Source organism: Gobius niger (assembly GCF_951799975.1).
Source record: "Gobius niger genome assembly, chromosome: 7".
NCBI lineage: Eukaryota > Metazoa > Chordata > Actinopteri > Gobiiformes > Gobiidae > Gobius > Gobius niger.
The window spans coordinates 26,182,811-26,200,501 of NC_136858.1; the positions used below are offsets into that span (position 1 = coordinate 26,182,811).

General features: G+C 39.9%; 2 protein-coding genes across 4 annotated transcripts; one reads left to right on the forward strand and one right to left on the reverse strand.

Moving 5' to 3' along the window:
* The first annotated feature begins 218 nt into the window (after positions 1–218).
* On the forward strand, positions 219–1,229 carry mrpl14 (mitochondrial ribosomal protein L14). Its single transcript, XM_079559452.1, has 3 exons — positions 219–282; positions 514–611; positions 819–1,229. The coding sequence occupies exons 2-3, from the start codon at positions 532–534 to the stop codon at positions 1,183–1,185; spliced, it is 447 nt and encodes a 148-aa protein (XP_079415578.1). The 5' UTR covers positions 219–282; positions 514–531; the 3' UTR covers positions 1,186–1,229.
* Positions 1,230–1,358: 129 nt separating this feature from the next.
* LOC306965194 (calpain-1 catalytic subunit-like) lies at positions 1,359–13,104 on the reverse strand. 3 transcript variants are annotated; one of them, XM_079559445.1, is made up of 22 exons: positions 12,935–13,104; positions 9,420–9,666; positions 8,690–8,759; positions 7,716–7,834; positions 7,403–7,536; positions 7,106–7,274; positions 6,866–6,949; positions 6,697–6,782; positions 6,531–6,605; positions 6,075–6,235; positions 4,465–4,634; positions 4,362–4,373; positions 3,769–3,980; positions 3,654–3,693; positions 3,515–3,577; positions 3,389–3,446; positions 3,159–3,223; positions 2,999–3,067; positions 2,850–2,928; positions 2,666–2,779; positions 2,521–2,579; positions 1,359–2,129 (listed from the first exon to the last, which is right to left on the reverse strand). In XM_079559445.1, exons 2-22 carry the CDS (start codon positions 9,663–9,665, stop codon positions 2,103–2,105), a joined length of 2,112 nt encoding a protein of 703 aa, XP_079415571.1. In that variant the 5' UTR covers position 9,666; positions 12,935–13,104; the 3' UTR covers positions 1,359–2,102. The 3 variants fall into 3 exon arrangements, with proteins under 3 accessions (XP_079415571.1, XP_079415570.1, XP_079415569.1); XM_079559444.1 differs by lacking the exon at positions 4,362–4,373 and adding an exon at positions 11,174–11,191 and having other exon boundaries at positions 4,453–4,634; XM_079559443.1 differs by lacking the exon at positions 4,362–4,373 and having other exon boundaries at positions 1,360–2,129; positions 4,453–4,634; positions 12,935–13,103.
* Between the last annotated feature and the right edge of the window lie 4,587 nt (positions 13,105–17,691).

Consider the following 17,691-nt stretch of genomic DNA (forward strand, 5'->3'; position numbering starts at 1 on the left):
CTCCACAGTGATCTATGGATATCTATGTGGCGCGTTTTTATGACGCAGGAGAAGTTGCATTACAACAAAAATTAAAATAAAACTTTGCAAAAGATGAAAAAATACCAAATAAAATAGAGAAGGCAATTATACATTCCAGGAGGTGTTAATGTCTTTAAAAATTGTATGTCCATTTATTTATTTTTTATTATTGTTATTTTTTTTAACTTTCACGGTCGAAGATTGTGTCGCAGAACGATGACGACATCATTTTGACATTGCTCATGCTGCGCGTTTACGAAGGTAAAACTGCAATCGCTTTGAATTAACTTATTTATTGCTTTATGTTTGATTAACGTGTTATTAACATTTACGTATTGTCCCTTGTTTTGTATAAACATTATCCAATGAAGACTTATTTGGTTGTAGTTGGTTTGTGGAGTGTTCTTTATGTAAGCCTGCTAATGCTAGCCAAAATAAAATAGCTATGTGTGTCACTTTAAACATTTTAACGTCTTCTCAATGTTTATTCAGGTTAAAACCAATGCTGTAATGGCCCTCTTCAACTTATCAAGATGTCTGGTGGGGCTTCTGGTTGAATCTTCGTCAACAATCCAGCAGAGATCATTTAGGTAAGCTGTTAATAATTTTTTTTAATGATGGGACGGACAATTTAGGGTTAAGAAATGTTTAGTTTGCATTTCGCATAATGATTATTTGATAGTCTAAATTTGCCCGAGTCATACTTGCTGCTCACCTGGCATTGTTAACTGACATTATCTATTGTCTTATTACATATCGTGCTGTAATTTGAATTAAATATTGTATTTTTCTCTCAGAGCATCAGCGGCAGCAGCTGCCATACAGAAAATGTCAAGAGTGCGCGTTGTGGATAACAGCCCTTTAGGGAATACTCCCTATCACCGTGCCCCGAGAGTCATCCATGTGTACACAAAAAATGGCATTGGAAAAGTTGGAGATAAAGTATTACTTGCCATCAAAGGACAGAAAAAGAAGGCTCTAATTGTTGGACATAAAATGCCTGGGGATCGTATGACTCCTCGGTTTGATTCAAACAATGTTGTGTTGATCGAGGAAAATGGAAATCCTACTGGAACAAGAATTAGGGTCCCCATACCTACACAACTACGGCAAATGGAAGGCGATTACACAAAAATATTAGCAATTGCAGGCTCATATGTCTAATAACATTGTTTGCAACATACTTTAATAAACTTTGTACAGTAATGTCGGAATGCTTTGTTGCGATTTACTTTAGGTAAAGAACACATACTGGTTATTTAGGCTTACAGCATTTTAAAGAGGTTATTAGAGCATACACATGTTCCAGACACAGTGTATGAAAACATTGAACCTTAAAAATGGGGCAAAGATTTATTTAAGGCACAACATACATTCACAACACAAAAAACAACTGGCACAATTAAACAGTGTTAAACTGATGTGTGTAAGGCATGTGATCCCTTTAAGAATTATAATAATTAAAAGGGACATTTTACAGCATTTCCTAGAGGTCTGGCGCACATATGCTTAAGCTTATTATTAAAATACGATCTAAGTGCAAAAAAAAATGTGCAAAACCTTGATATCGTTGCTGCCATCTGGAGGTGAAATAACAAAACTGCAAGTGTAACATGTTACAATCCTTCCACAGTGTGATTAGTCAAGTCTTCATGTACTATATAATATGTACACCAGTAATAAAAGGAGCCTAAGGCATCGCTCAAAAACATTTTAGTAACATTCAATGTACTTTTTCATCACAGCTCTGAAATTATTCACATAAATAGACCATTGAATAATCTACTTCATACCCTACGATGCACATTGTTACTTTTCATCATGCTTTGCCTCATGCTGTGACAGTGGCATTGTGCCTGCTTCATATATGATTGCATAGTTTCCCTAGTCAGAAATCAGCTGAAAGCATCTGTAAGAAGCGCTTTGGTGTAGCATTTGCAGCTCTTTTGCTCCTTAATACTGAGGTGGGATGTGTTTGATCATTATTTCTCTAAGGCTGGGGGTCTTCAGAGCTCCTGGGTTATGACGGTCTCCATGGCACTGTACCTCTTTATGCTACTTTCATCAAGCAGGATTGTAATTTATCCACACATGGTCAAGCACAGGAACTAGGAATGAGAAACAGGTTATTGTTAGGAACAAGGTAAACCGATTAATCGTTCATCATGGCCAACAACTGTGGAATGGCCTACCAGAGGACGCTGCAAGTGTCCATATATTTAAGTAAACTTAAAACATCTAGCTTTTAGTTAGCTGTTTTACTAAAAACATTGTTCTATCATTTATTTGTTTTTAACACAATTTAATAGAACATTTTAATATAGGCCTTTATTTATTTATTTTTTTAATTTTTTTAATTTTTAGGACAGCTTTTAAGAGCTTTTCATTCTCATTTAGATTTCAATTTATCTGTAGGACAGCAGCGTTGCTGTTAACTGTTTTGATGTGAAGCACTTTGCACTGCGCTGTATGTTTGTTTTTAAATTAATCAAAAAATACCTCAGTCAGAGACATCTCAGCCTTTCCTGATGCTTCTGTGTCTAACAGCTGGAAAGACCCTGTTGAAATGTTTCCACCATTATTTTAAAGTGTGTGGTAAGAGATTGTATTAGACAAACATTTAAATAGCAACAGCTATACTCACTGAACATTGCTTCAAGTTTCACCAAGCAGCCGATGAAGTTGTCAAAATCAATCATTTCATTCTCTGCATAACGGGCTACTAGGATCTGATTCAGTTTATTGTTCAGTTTAAAACCTAAAATCCAACAATCAGGTTAATAGATTTCATAGGAAGAGTTTCTTAAAATAAAGTGCAGTTTTATTACCTGCTCCTTCCACGGCCAGACGCATCTCATACGAGCTCATGGCACCAGACTTGTCAAGGTCATACTGCCTAAAAATTGTCTGAAAGTTGACAGAGAAAATTAAAATTAATATGAAGTGATTTTTCTCTGGGATCACTGTTTGGACTCACCAGCCATTTCCGGATCTTATTCCAAAGGATCTGAAACTCCACGATGCCCAAGCGCGCACTGCCATCTTTCTGAGAAGCAGTGTTAAGAAGTGAAACCAGACAGTCACATATGCTTTACTATATTCATAATTGAAGGGAATTATGTTGAACGTGTGGATACATCCATGAGGTTAACCATGGTTCGACAGGACTCGATACTGAAGCCGTCTGTTTTCAGATCTTTGTCTGTAACACAATAAGGTTGTCAACAGTGAGGACTGAGGCACTAATAACTGAGAAGAGCCATAAACAGAAACCTGCAATGAACAATGGAATCTCTTGGTACAATGCAAGATCTACGACTTGTATGCAAACTTTCCAGGAGAATCTATTTGTCGCTTAAGCACTCACGTTTACACAGCACTCTATTGAGAATGGTTCTGAGCTCGCGAATGGAAATCTCCATATCCTGTAGATGACAGGAGGTTGTTAAATGAAATGAACATTTAAATCATCAGTCTGATTTTGAACACACACCTCTCCAGCAAGTTGCGCAAACATAGCCTTGAAGGAATCGTCAATATCATCTTCTGTAATCTCCTTTAAAGAAGAACATTAAGTTAAAACAGGCGGTATTTTAGTTGATTTAGAACAATTATGCAAAAAGTGGGCTTACTTCATCTTCCAAATCAGCACAGATTTCGTCATCCAGTTCCCTGTCGTGCACAAAATACTGTATATTAGAAGAAGTTATGAACAAAGAAACAAAAGTCAATCTTAGAAATACACACTCTGTTTCTGATTGTTTCTCAGTGAAGACTCTGAGGACAAAGTCGGCCTCTTGTCCCGCGTCAAAAGTTGAGGGCACGATGAGGTACTCCCCTGGGGGCAGCCGCAGCCGTGTGCTCACCTCGCGCAGGTTTATGAAGGTCTCGGAGCGAGCGCAGGACGAGTGGCTCAAAAAGAAATTCTTCTTCAAGTGCACATTTTGGCAACCTCTATACTATAAGAACAAATTAACAGGTTAATAACACTGTACAACACAAGTTAAGAGAATAATCGGTCTATAATCTACAATCTGTCATATTTACACTGGCTTTGTTAACATGAAGACCAAAATTCTGATTTGTGGTGTTTTCAGATTATTGCAGTGGCATGTAAACGGCATAACCTGATATACATCATCTCATGTAGATGTGATCTGATTTCTTTCAGACCTTTCTTAATTATGCATATGCAAACCAGAACACTAGAGCAAAAAGGCAAAGTAATCTCACAAAGATAAAGACTAAGTGTATCTATTCTAAAGTTATCTATTCAACCCAAATTTGTTGACACAGAAAAAGAGGAAAAGACAAACAAGCAGGATTTTGATTTTACTTACCTCTTCAGGAATCTGCCCAAAAGAAAATAAAGGCATATGATTTAATTAGATACAACTGCAAATGTAGCAGAGAAATGATGAAAACGAAAACAGTGACCATTACCTCATAAAGAGCAAATCCGATGGTGTGCATGTCTTGGCCCTGGCGCCTGTACCTGCGACGGTCCTTCTGCATCAGAGCCACCAGGAAACTGCAGGCCACTTCCTCGTCCTCCGGGTCATCGTCCTCCTCCAGTAAAGTGATCTTATACTGGGGGTTGATCCAAAATGTGTCTGAACAAAAAATAATGGTGTGTTAACACTCAACAGCTACACCTAGAAGTCAGAAGCTCTGACATGTAGCTTGTATTGATTTTCTGGTTTGTTTTTGAGCCATGTTTTGTTGAGGCTTAAATTGAACACAATCAAGTTGTTATCATACAGATGTCCTCAAAACTACACTGGAAGCTCTGAATATCAGCAACAGTATATATTTACTAGGGACAACAGGTGGAAATTAACACAAGTGCATCTATTCTTTTGGAGGTCAAAGCAGTACTAAGTAACTTGTTTACCTTAATAAATCCTTTTCCCTCTGGGGGTAATACAAGTGTTAATGGGATGATTGGGGTTCTTTCATCTCCCCCGGTGTCTCTGGCCAGAAAACCACCCTTGCAACATTCCCTGCTCCGACCCAGAGGCGCAATGCACACCAATGGAATCACAAAGAAGAAGCTAACAGGCTAACGGGCAAAGTTAACTGTGGGCTAGGATTACTTTAGGAATGTTTACAGCCAAGTTTGAGTGACAAAAATGATCTCCATTATGCAATTGGGTTGTGGCACAATGTACAATATCCCTCTCTCCATGTCTTTTCTGTCAGCGTAGTATTTACTCTCACAGACAATTAAGAGTAAAAAACGCAACATGCTACGACACCTGCAGTGGCGCTTTCAGCCTCCAGGGGCATGAGTTCTGCTTTAATATATACAGTATTGTAAATTGTCCCAGTTGAAATAAATAAATAAACTAAATTAAACTGAACTACAGAACGCCCACAAAATCAAACAGTGGCTCATGGTGAAATTGTAAGTCCACAGATCCAAAATTCAATAGTTTGCTTCCCTGTGTAGCAGGTCACTTTAACCTCCGCCGTCCTGGGAGATGAATTGACTAAGGCCAAACTATACCCAGGGTATAAAATAGCCTAGTCTTTGGTCCCTTTAACCCCGGGCAAGAAGCTTCAGTCCTCTTGTCTATATGAATGAGGGTGTGGAGGTGGTCAGAGGGGCCACCAACACAATTTAGCTGGAACACTTTCATCAGTCTACCCCAGGGCAGCTGTAGCTCCATACATGGCTTACCACCACCAGATGTGGAGAGTGAATTCATGTCATAATACTGACTGTTGGAGCCATGTGTCACCACTAGGAGGTGCTGTGGGGGTGATCCATAAATGGGGAGCAACACCTTAGGCTCACAGGTGTTGGCAATCCAAAAGACCACACAATTTGTTGACCGCTTCACTGTGTCTGATTTTAGCCCTTTTTATATGGAACTAATTAACTGGATTTTATGATGATTGTTGGAAATTGATATGAATTTGAACTCAATAAAGCAGCTCTTCAGATTTGTATTGAAGTGCACAGTCAGCGTGTCACTTACTTTACCTGGATTTGCTGATTCAAAACGTAATACTGAACTCCACTGTTTGTTAGACCTGTTGGTACTCACTTGGGTTGTTCCTGCAGCCTCCAGCAGTGCTCCCCCTCCTCCACGTGCCGTAAAACTTCATGGTGTTCCAGTGACTGAGACTATCCTCACACAGAGCATCCGGGGTCAGGTTACAAATCTCCAGCCGAGAAAACTGACGCAGGAATTCACTAAATGACATCCTGTGAAAGAGCACAAAGTGTGAGCTGTGTTTCAGAAAACCTCAACAAATCGACATGGTAACATAAAAAACAACAGAGAGATGATTTAAAAAATACAATATACACCCAAATAGGAGCAAACAGAAGTCCTTGGCCAGGATAGATAAGTAAATGTTTGGATTTTGAAAAGATGCACAGAAATGACCAGCGAACAGTTAACCAAATGCAATGAGGCCAAAAATAGACTCACAACATTGTTGCACACAGCTGCCAACGACATGCCAACACAAAAGCACTGCAATAGAAAACGCCTTACCAAAACTCTCCATCCTCCATTTGACAGTTGAGATCTTCTCTCTCAGACTGGTCGATTTGATCCCATTCAGAAGAGCTACACAGAATCAAATACAGCCACACATTGTGACGACAAAATAGAAAAAAAAATATTCATAGAAGATATCCAAAATCTCTTATGGTCTCACCTGTCGCTCCAGGCCCCAGTCCATTCCACTTGGCCCCAAGGATTACGTATCCGGATTAGGCGCTCCATTCGGCCTCGATAATCGACCTGCACAAGAGCACACTCTGACAATACTGTACATTTAACATCATATCACAACAACAAGAATAAAGTGATCTATTTTGACAAACCTCTTTGAGTCCAGTGACAGAGTAAGCGTGACCCTTCACCAGTTTCTTGAATGTGACAGCCTCCATGTCAAAGGCACTGGTAATCTATGGGTGCACAAGTATACTGTAGTTTTTACTGCAATTGATTCATATTCTGTGTATTATTGTGCATAGTGATACATTTGTTTGTGTTGTAGGCGTGTTTTTCTCATTGATTTGTATTATGTTTCTTGACCAGTGTTGGGTGAATGTGCCATTTACATCAATAGAGCAGCCGAGCAGGGACCCTCTGTCCAGTGCCTTCCTGATGATGCGGTACAGATCTCGCGGTGCTTTGCGGAGCTCGTACATCTCAGACACTCCTCCGGTAAAATCCTCAAAGCCTTCTGTGGTGCTGCCTCCAGACAGGGCCTCATAGGACCCATTCAGCCTTAAAACCACGCACAGATAATAACATTAGCCGCAGCATGCCACTGAAAGCCAGTTAGGAATGGACTGACCATTTCCTGTTGTATCCATGAATAATTTATCATAATGGCGGGTTCTTTTATAACCTACTTAGCATAGGCCTTCTCCAGCAGCGCACTCCAGAATTCGTTGCCCTCAGCGGAATGGACAAACATGAGTTCCCCATCTTTGACGGGAAGGCGGTCATCGATCACAATGTCAACCCAGTCGCCAAACTGCCAGAACTGCAACACACACAGCAAATCGATCAGTGGGGGGGAATTCTACTCCTAACACAAATACTCAATGCTATATATATGAAAATGTGCTCTTCCAAAACAGATGCGTGATTCATATTTAGGGCTTAACTTTGTTGCTAACTCTCAAAACAACGCATTTCATTATAAAGTGAATCTCGGGATACCTGGAAATGGAAGATGCCAGCGTAGTCGTCCTGAAAAGACTGCCCGTGAGGAACAACGCGGTGCAGGAGTCGCTCGTTCAAAGTGAGAGAACCGATGGCAGCTAAAAGCCAACAGTCACCTGAAAAGACGACAATTGTGTTTACATCATGCGCTAGAGTAACCTGGTTATTAGGCATATCCTGGTTATGACAGTATTCTGGATACGATGTTTACATGTGTCTGAGAAACCAGGACACTTAAACCCCGGTTACATGAGCAACTACAGCATTCTGGATATTTAGGCTCCACAGAGGGGCGGAGCTAATGACAAATATAGTTAATACTTTATACTAAACACCACGGAGCAAAGAGATTTCAATGTTTTGTTAATGTTAAGAAGATAATCATTTTTAAAAGTACAGGTACCCGATAAAATGGCCGTTGGAAAGTTTTTCCTCCTGCAGTATCTGATTCAAAAGTTCGCACATTCTCAGTTCATCAGCAATGGTGAAAAAACAAGACGCTGTGTTTACATGATACAGTACTCTGGAAACTGTGGGGAAATCCCAGTGCGAGTATCCTGGAAACCAGGAAACTAAAAATCCCCATCAATAACCTGGATACTCAACTGCGTGGAAACACACTCAATGCATTTAGAAATTAAGGACTATGTGTATTTTTAATCTTATTCATACACATCAGCAACCTCCCTTAACCAAATTACTTATTTGAGACTTGTTAATTATTTAGTTTTGTTTGTGGAGACACCTCTACTTTCAGACTGTTGCTTTTTCTATATTTTATAATTGTGAATGTGTAAAAGTGACACATCACGACACTACATAATGAAACGTTTATCATTGGAATAGTGTAAAGTGACCTTACATAAACTACAAGGGAGGCTTTGTTCTTGTATTCACGTGGGCCTAACGTAATAACATTTCAGGTGAGCCTAAGCAGAGGAGCATTTTTAATGTCATCATCTTTAACTTACCCAGTGCTCCCTGACAAATGTCTGTCCTCGTGGCACCTCCCACAATGAACTGCGGATCCCCTGTCAGCTCCTAAAAATACATAAATATTTATCTCTATCCAATTTATCACCACCGTAAACACAAACATTTGATAAATCCGATCTCAGACTGTGTCCCTAATTCAGAGGCATGTTTCAATGCTCCATGTTATCCCCCGGTGTGTGAATGTGGCATGTGTCGTGAGGGAGTGGTCAGTGACAGCTGCGGAGTCCTGCCCCGACTTGTATCATTATGTCTGGACCCGCACGGACAAAATGCGTGACAGTGATAGGTTTGTTTACACGCGGGGCCAAGGGCTCAACAACAGATAAACAACTGGTCAGAAATAGCACACTAGGATATAATGAATCATCTCAAGGTGTAAATTGAGGATAGTGAATTTTCTGTATTCCTAGATTTAGCACAGTAAGTAAGCGATTATTTTATCACAATAAGAGATGAATCCCCTATTCTTCTGCTTGCCTTAACCTTGGTAAAACATTTTAACATTAGATGAGTTGCTCTTCCTGGCACCTCCTTTTTTAAAACCAACAATAAATATAACACAGAACTGAACTAATCTCACTTTTCCACAATACTCAGACAGGACACTGAAAATGCACATTTAAGTATATGATTAAAATCTGTGTGTGTAATCTTTAAACAAAACAATTTCACATCAATTCTATCATTCTCCATCCTCCGTCTCACCGAGGGTCTCATCCACTCCACATCCCTGGTTTTGGCGGAGTGAGGGGCGAGCTCTTTGAATCCGAGGGAGGGAGGTTCAGCCGGGAACAGGGGGTCTTCGAACAGGCTCCCAGACTCCAGACACTCCTGCTTCAGCGCCTCGTAGTCCTGGTTGGAGAACTTGACGGCCTGCTCGTGGGACCCCATGCCTTCTGAGCGGAGTCGTTGTGCATTAATGCTGGCAGAAATCCCCACACTCGAGTACATACTGGCGAAAGATATAAATATGAAGCAGAGTGAGTATGCAACACAGTGCCAGTGGATATTAATAGCACAAGGCTAATCAGGGAGTCAGTGTTACAGCACAGCAATCAGGTTTAGACGGGGAAACGCTGGGTGTGGTAGTCAGAGTAGGACTGGGTAAGACGGGAGATTGCACTTGAAGAGTATATTGTGAGATTTGACTAATATCGATGTTTATTAAGAAGAAAATATAGCAAAAAAATAGTGATGTATGGTATTGTGTAATAACTGAAATCTTTTATTTCCTACAACTTTGAATTATCTCATTTGGAGCAATAGACTAGGGCAGGGGTAAGCAGCCACTATCTGAAGAGCCTCTGTAGTGCAGCTGTTTTGAGCTTTGATCAAAAAATCCTAGATTAAGATTCATTGTCTATATAAAAAAAAGTAAACACATAACATGTATTTATATGAGTGACGATTTGCAATAGTATGAGGCAAAATCTGTGCCAGAACGAAGACTGTGACAAATAATTTTGCAGGGAAGGACCATCCAGATCCACTAATATTTCCGACAATCATTACAGGACCCCAGGAAGGTTAGCCGGCCCAAGGGTGCCGCAAATGGGGATCCTAATAAATAAGCAAATAAAACGTTTCAGACATTTTACATATATTTATTTGTAATTTATTTATTAATTATCGCACTATCGATTAAACAATGTATATGCTTTGTTTTTTGCAGATAAAAATATTTTTGTGGCTCTTTGAAGGATGCAGATGCCTGGACTAGGCCATTGATAAATGAGGCCTTTACAAAGTAAAAACCTGTGCATCTTATTTACAGTTATGACAAAATATTAAGTGGAAAAAGGGTCTTTTTTTATTTATTTATTTATTTATTTTTCAGAGAAACAGGAGAACCAAATGATTCATTATCCGAGTTCCAACGAGTTCCGAATTCCAACAACAAAAGGTAAACTGATAATGAAGTGAATAGGGATGTTTTTTATGTATAAATCTAGTGAAAGCTATGGTTCTCAAACTGTGGTGCTCCAACCATTGCAACCTCTTTTCGGCTGCACTAAGCAGTTCATGTTAAGTTTTGTTTTAGGGATAGTCTTAAATATTTAGGGTTCTTTATTTACTTATTTTTTTAAAATCTTTTTTGTAGTTTTGTCCTTGTTCTGATTTGTTCAGGCTTCATCTTAAACCCCCAATAACCCCCTTAGTGAGTTTTACTTCTGTGGCATTATAGTTTGAGAACCAGTGGCATAAGCAAATTCAAACTGAGCAGCAAAAAATATGGCAGCAAAAATAATAATAAACTAAAGCTTATCTAGTATACGATGGATTAGACATTGCCGTGTGCTGCGGGAACAGTAGTCACCAACGCCCAACGGTGACAGGACAGACACACATAGTGGGTGGGGGAAAGTAGACAGGTACAAGGAAACATTAACCAAGACCAGCATAGCCTCAGGACAACCTAAAACACCACAAGATGACAAAGGGAGTTAGAAATTGGATACCTTCACTGTACAGGCCGGCTGAGAGAGGAGACAAAAAAACAAAATCACACACGAATGTTTGAGTAGTATAATAAGCTGTAGCATGACGTTGCTATACGCAGAGACATAAGCTTTCTCCAGCTGTCAGAGGGCCCCTAATGGCTTTCAGTGATGAGTCTATGCTACATTACAACCACTTACTTTAATTGAGCTACTGATGGTGCAGAGAAAACAAGCTTACAATAGATTTTTTTTAGCTGTGACGACTGTTAAAAGTCATGACATTTTTACACTGAAGTGCTGTGAAAACCATCATGTGGGACGGTCCTTTATGCAGCTCCACTCTAAGGGAATACCAATGAGCCCCTGAGCTGTAAACAACGAGACTTTTCAAAGCTCAGGCTGAAAAGTTGGACAGAGCAGCTGTGACTGTGAATCTATAGGTAACTTTGAAAATGTAGTCCTGCTGCACGTGTGATTGTTGTTTTCATTATTGTTTTTACTCATCAGAGTTGGTTTACTAAGCCATTATGACAGCAGTGCGCAGAAGGAGAAGGAAAGTTTTGCCTAAGGAATGCTAATTGTCAATGCGCAAAAACATGCAATTTTGCCAAACATGAAGAGATAGACACAATGTGAAGACTTCCGAAAAAGCACTGGTTAATGGTAGAGATCAAAAGCATTTTCCATGGGATCGATCTCTCAATGGTGAAGGATGTGCAAGATCATTTCAATTGCTGAAGTTAGTGATACATTCAAAAGCAAAGTATTTTTTTTAAATTCTAGATCAACAAGGGCTCCTCACAGTTAAATTTGTGATATTCCATAAACCAAATCAACGCAGTGCATTCAATTGAATTTAGACAAAAATCATAAGCAATTTGTTCTTTCGTCAAATTGTGTCAAGCCAAGACCTAACAAAAAACAAAAAATATTGTGTACAAAGTTTATGCATAGGCTTTGCACATAATATTTTAGAACATGTATAATAGACTATTTTATAACATGTGTCGTTGGAAAGTACAACATGAATACACTTTGATTGATGGATCACATAATACATTCACTTCATCACTTCACACACTGTTAATAACTTCAAAATAAAAAAGATTTTGGAGAGTGACCATGGTGAGTGATATCATTTACCCCGGAAACAACCCCCCCTCCGCCCCCTCCAGACAGAGACATTGTTTTCATGAACTGTCCCCCACTGTGAGGCCCCCACAGGAATGTCCTGAGGCTGACACATTTTCACAGGATAGATGTTGAATGGACGCAAACAGCATCTTTTTTAGCCCCGGGACCGATGAGCAGAGAAAGGCTGACCGGGGCAAGTCCAGGTTTGATGATATCACCGAATTTGGACTTTAACCTCACGGTGCACTAAATCAAGCACAATGAAGGGCAGATGCCAATGCAAGACATCGAAATGGGTGCCAAAATACAATGTGTATCCAATCAATGATGACGAAGCTAGGAGGGTGTGACCCACAGCATTGTATTCGCAAGCACCTGTTCAGAGGAGCAAAGTGAAAGGTCTATTATTGTCACAACACGCCACTGGGATTTAGTGCAACGATTCACACACGATTTAATATTTAATTTAAAAGCTTAAAAGTACCCATGGTGTTGCACTTAAGCGTCAACATAAACGTATTATTCCAGGAAAGTAGCAGCTCTGTGGCCTACGCTACAATAAACCAAGATAACTGGCTACACCGTTATGTCAAAGGTTCAATCTCAGGATCGGACAAAGAAAGAAAGAAAGAAAGAAAGACCTACCACCGCGCGCAGAACGGGTCTGGGTCACTTCCGGACGAGTGTACAGGGGGAATAATCGGATAAATGAGTGGAAGAGCAAAGATTTACGGTGGTGAAGGAAAGGAGCTGAATCTCACTAACAGCAGAGTGCACTGCAGGCCCTGCCCATGCGGAGACGCGGAGGGAGGGCCCCCTCACGCCCACAGCACGCACGCATGCCACGCACCACCGCTAGAGGTCGCCAAGCCAAAGGGTTGTATCTTATGGAAAGACATCACTTCAGCCCTTTAACGCGTTTACAAAGAGGTGATAATATGATAATACGATTTTAAGATAAGACTCAATGGAGATTTACATTGGAGATATCCATCCATTACAGCAGCTCTGAAAGGTGCAGACAGCTAGAAGAAATGAGTCGGACTGACATTATGCAGCCTATGTCAACCAATCAAAACAACTTTTAGCCTTCATAATCGGCATATGGGTTTTTAGTAGTTCAATAAACCAACCATGCAATTGTAATCAGTAAAACCATAGCCTGATTATAATCTTCATCCAAGGATGTAGCCCAACAACAGGTAAAGGTAGGCTAATAGGCCTATGCCATGGGTGGCTTAAGTGCGGCCCGTAGACCAATTTTTGGTGGCCCTCAGGCTGAGCTGGCACACATCCCCAGAGAAAATACTTTTTTCTGCAAGTTTCATATTTTCACTCAATTAATACCGTAAGAGACTGAGCGGATATTGGTTCCAAGCCTAAATAAAGATGTGGGGCATCTTGAAATAGGCTTCCATCACTTACATGAGAGTCTGTCTTCTCTGAGCTCTATTTAATTCAATACATTTTACATTCGTCTGTCTGTCTGTCCATCTGTCTGTCTAACTTGAACCATGGCTACCTTGCTTAATTACCCACATCTTTTTAGTTCTTCTTGCTCGGCTTATTTTTGCTTTAATCATCTTTTTTATAGCCTACCAAAAAATTGTAAACCTTTTCACTGTTTGTCTTTTATTGATAACACCTACTCAGCTCTTACATTCTCACGTTGTTGTGTAATACAAATACTATTAACTATTAACATCTATTAACAACTATTAACTCTTGTGTTGCGTAATACAACAACTATTAACTATATAACTAGGCCTATTAGTCCACTGTCAATAACATAATTGTAAACCTGTAATGTGGATAATATAAATATTAGTGGTTGTGGTTCTGAATGTAATAAACTGCTTCCTACAAATTGCAAACTGCTGTGCTTCATCCTTCTGTTTTGTTTAACAATCTGTCCCTGTAGTTTTTAAGCTCTCTCTGTTGAAGTATAGCCAGTGTGATCACACAGTAGTACATGAGTGTTCAGTACTACTGTGTGAGTATTCACTAAATGTATTAATTAATTTCCTAACTTTTGACAGGTTGTTGCATAATGCTGTCTTGTTCTTGCATAACAGTCGAAGGTATACACCCCACTTTCTTCAAACACAGGTGAGTGCAGTTCTGTTCATTTCATTATGGAGCTCAAAGTGAAGCAACTAAAAATCGCAGAAACAAAACAGAGACCATTCCTTCATCTTGCACAAAGGGTATGTACTCATATAATGGACACTGTCATCCCATATGCAGGCTTCCCCTGAACACAGTTTTTCCAGGTTCTTGGATCATTGCAGGTCAAAAGTAGAAAGATCAATGCAGACCCAATGAAGATTTTGGACAGACAAATGGCCAGTGTTGTCATTTGCAAACCACACTGCAAACAAGTGACTGAGTAAATAAGTTCATGTGACACAACAAAGAGCCCAGTTTATTATTGAGGAACTACAGTAATTAATAGTGGTTGTTATTCAGTTGATTGTGGACAACTGAAAAAACAACTTATGCCACAAAATGAATATGGCTGGTATGTAAGCTTCAGCATTTATGGTAGCATTTTTGTTCGGAAACTTATTTCTAAAACAGTGAATTGCCTGTAGTGTTAGACCCCTGTCCTCCACATGAATCAATGAAATCAAATTCTAAAACACCATTAACACAAGCTATGATGTTAAAATATTCATATATGCACTGTGCCTACAGTGCCTCTCGAAAGTATTCATACACCTTGAACTTTTGCACATTTTGTCATGTTTACAACCCTAAACATAAAGATTTTATTTTAATTTTTTTACTGAACGTTCACACACAAGAAACCGACAACTGTGAAGCGAAAGCAAAATGATACATGATTCTGTTATTTTTCAAAAAATAGAAAACCGAAAAGTGGGGCGTGCATAAGTATTCATACAGCATGCATGAATACTTTGTGGAACCCCCTTTTGCTGTAATAACAGCACAAGTCTTTTGGGGTTTGACTCTACAAGATTAGCACATGTAGAGACTGACATTTTAGCCCATTCATCTTTACAAAACAACTCCAGCTCTGTCAAATAAGAAGGAGAGCGTTTGTGAACAGCAGTTTTCAGACCTTTCCACAGATTTTCAATAGGATTTAGGTCAGGACTTTGACTGGGCCATTCTAACACATTAATATGTTTTTATTGAACCATTCCATTGTAGATTTAGCTTTGTGTTTAGGGTCATTGTCCTGCTGGAAGGTGAATCTCCGCCCCAGCCTCAGTTCTCTTGCTGACTCCAGCAGGTTTTCCTCCAAAATGTCCCTGTATTTGGCTCCATCCATCTTCCCAACTATTCTTACACTCTCCTCAGTCCCCGCTGAGGAAAAGCAGCCCCACAGCATGATGCTCCCCCCCGTATATTTGACACTGGGGATGGTGCACTCAGGACCATGAGCAGTGTTAGGTTTGCTCCATACATAACGTTTTGCATTTGGGCCAAAAAGTTCAATTTTTGTCTCATCTGACCAAAGCTCCTTCTTCCACATGGAGCTGTGTCCTCCATATGACTTCTAGCAAACTTCAAACGGGATTTCTTATGGCCTCCTTTCAATAATGGCCTTCTTCTTCCACTCGTCCATGAAGGCCAGATTTGTGTAGAGTAAGACTTATACTTGTCCCATGCACAGATTCCCCCAGCTCAGCGGCAGGACTTCACAGCTCCTCCAGAGTTATCTTGGGGCACTTCTTTTTCTTCTTCACAGAGGAAAGGGTTTTGCCAGAGTGTGGTGGTTAACGCTTCAGCAAAGAAGCTTCATGTTCAAGGACTTCCAGTGTACAGCCTGGTTAAGGAGACTAATACAGCCTCCTATGAGCTCTTAACAAGCCTAGGATTGTTAATTGACTGTAACTACCACAGTTGATTCTAAGATGTATGTATGTTTATTATCCTCTCTGAATTGGACCTGTTTCAGCATCAGGAGCAGAGTGCGACCACAGCACAATGTCATGGAACCTAATCTTGAACCAATAAGCCATCGGTTGGATACCCTAAAGTATGTGCATGCTTTTCGCTAAAGCTATGAACAAAGTCAGTGAAATGGTATGTACATATAGATAATATGAATAATAAAGTCATCCACAATGTAATCAAAAATAAAAAGTTCTTGTTCTAACCAGCACTTATGCTACACCACAGATAAAATACAACTCTAGATGGGATGGTGAAATGTTAGTCCTTTGGGTTTAGCTCTGGCTTTACTCAAGAGCTCATTCAACATAAAAGATTCTGCTTATTATTATGATTTGTTTTAATTGTCTTTGTTATTTAAACTTTTAAGCGTGTGTACCCAATCAAACATCCATAATCGGCCATGCTTACTCCATTTAGGGCAGACAATGTAGGTCCATAGATATGTATTTAAGAAATAGATTAATGATACTTGCTCATCATTGATTAACCTTAAATCTGTATAAAACAGGGAGCAGTGGGGTTAATATTCATGTTCTTATTTCAGTGAAACTATGGCCTGACCAGGACAGATGGACTTCCCTGTTATCCCTGCCAAACAGACAATCGTGAGATGGCCACCACATGTGCCGTGGCAGCAGTAGGTATTTCCTGCTGTTTTATTACAGACAAGTGGGCTACAAATGAGTCACAAACGTATCCACTTGCCCCCACCCACTGTCGTCTCAAATTCTGTAAGTCCCTCCCACTCCAACAGGACAATAGGGTTGATTTGTTTAATTCCACATATGAAGAAAAGAAAAGAAAATCCAAAGTCAAACAAAACTTTATGTGCACCTGCTTTGGGTCAGCTGTTGGCTAAGGCGTGTACATATATTGATTCTTGATAAATAAACACTATGACATCACTATGACATTGGTCAGTAAATGATAACCATAAAGGCCTGGCCTGCAATAAGTTCACATAATCATATTTACTATAAAGCTTCGATAAACAAATGTTAAGATTACATTGTGCTGCGATTGGTCAATAACTGCTGCCTCTCGAACTAAATAACTTCATACAATACTCTACTGAAAAATGCTCAGTCATCCATCGTTCCATTTGCTTCCTCTTTGGGGCAGGAGTGTACTATAGGCCAGAATGAATGACAGCGTGTGAGTGAGTGGCTGGTAGTAGGGGGGGGGCGATGGCGCAGATTGGCCGCCTCCCTTTATTACCATCTAGCATATGAAATTGTTAAGTCTGAGACCCAGAAATGATTTATGGACATCAGTCACAAGTCAGAGCCTGGGACGTGAGCGCCACATATCTGGACCTATCAAATGTCTCACGTCAAGTATTATGCACACTCATTAATTTCACATTGAGCAACAGCAGTGGATAAGAGCAGCCTTGTAGGTGTGTCCCTGTTTGTTTTTCAGCTGTGGTCAAGGATGTATCAAGGCAGATTTGCTTAGAACCAGCCACCGTCTGA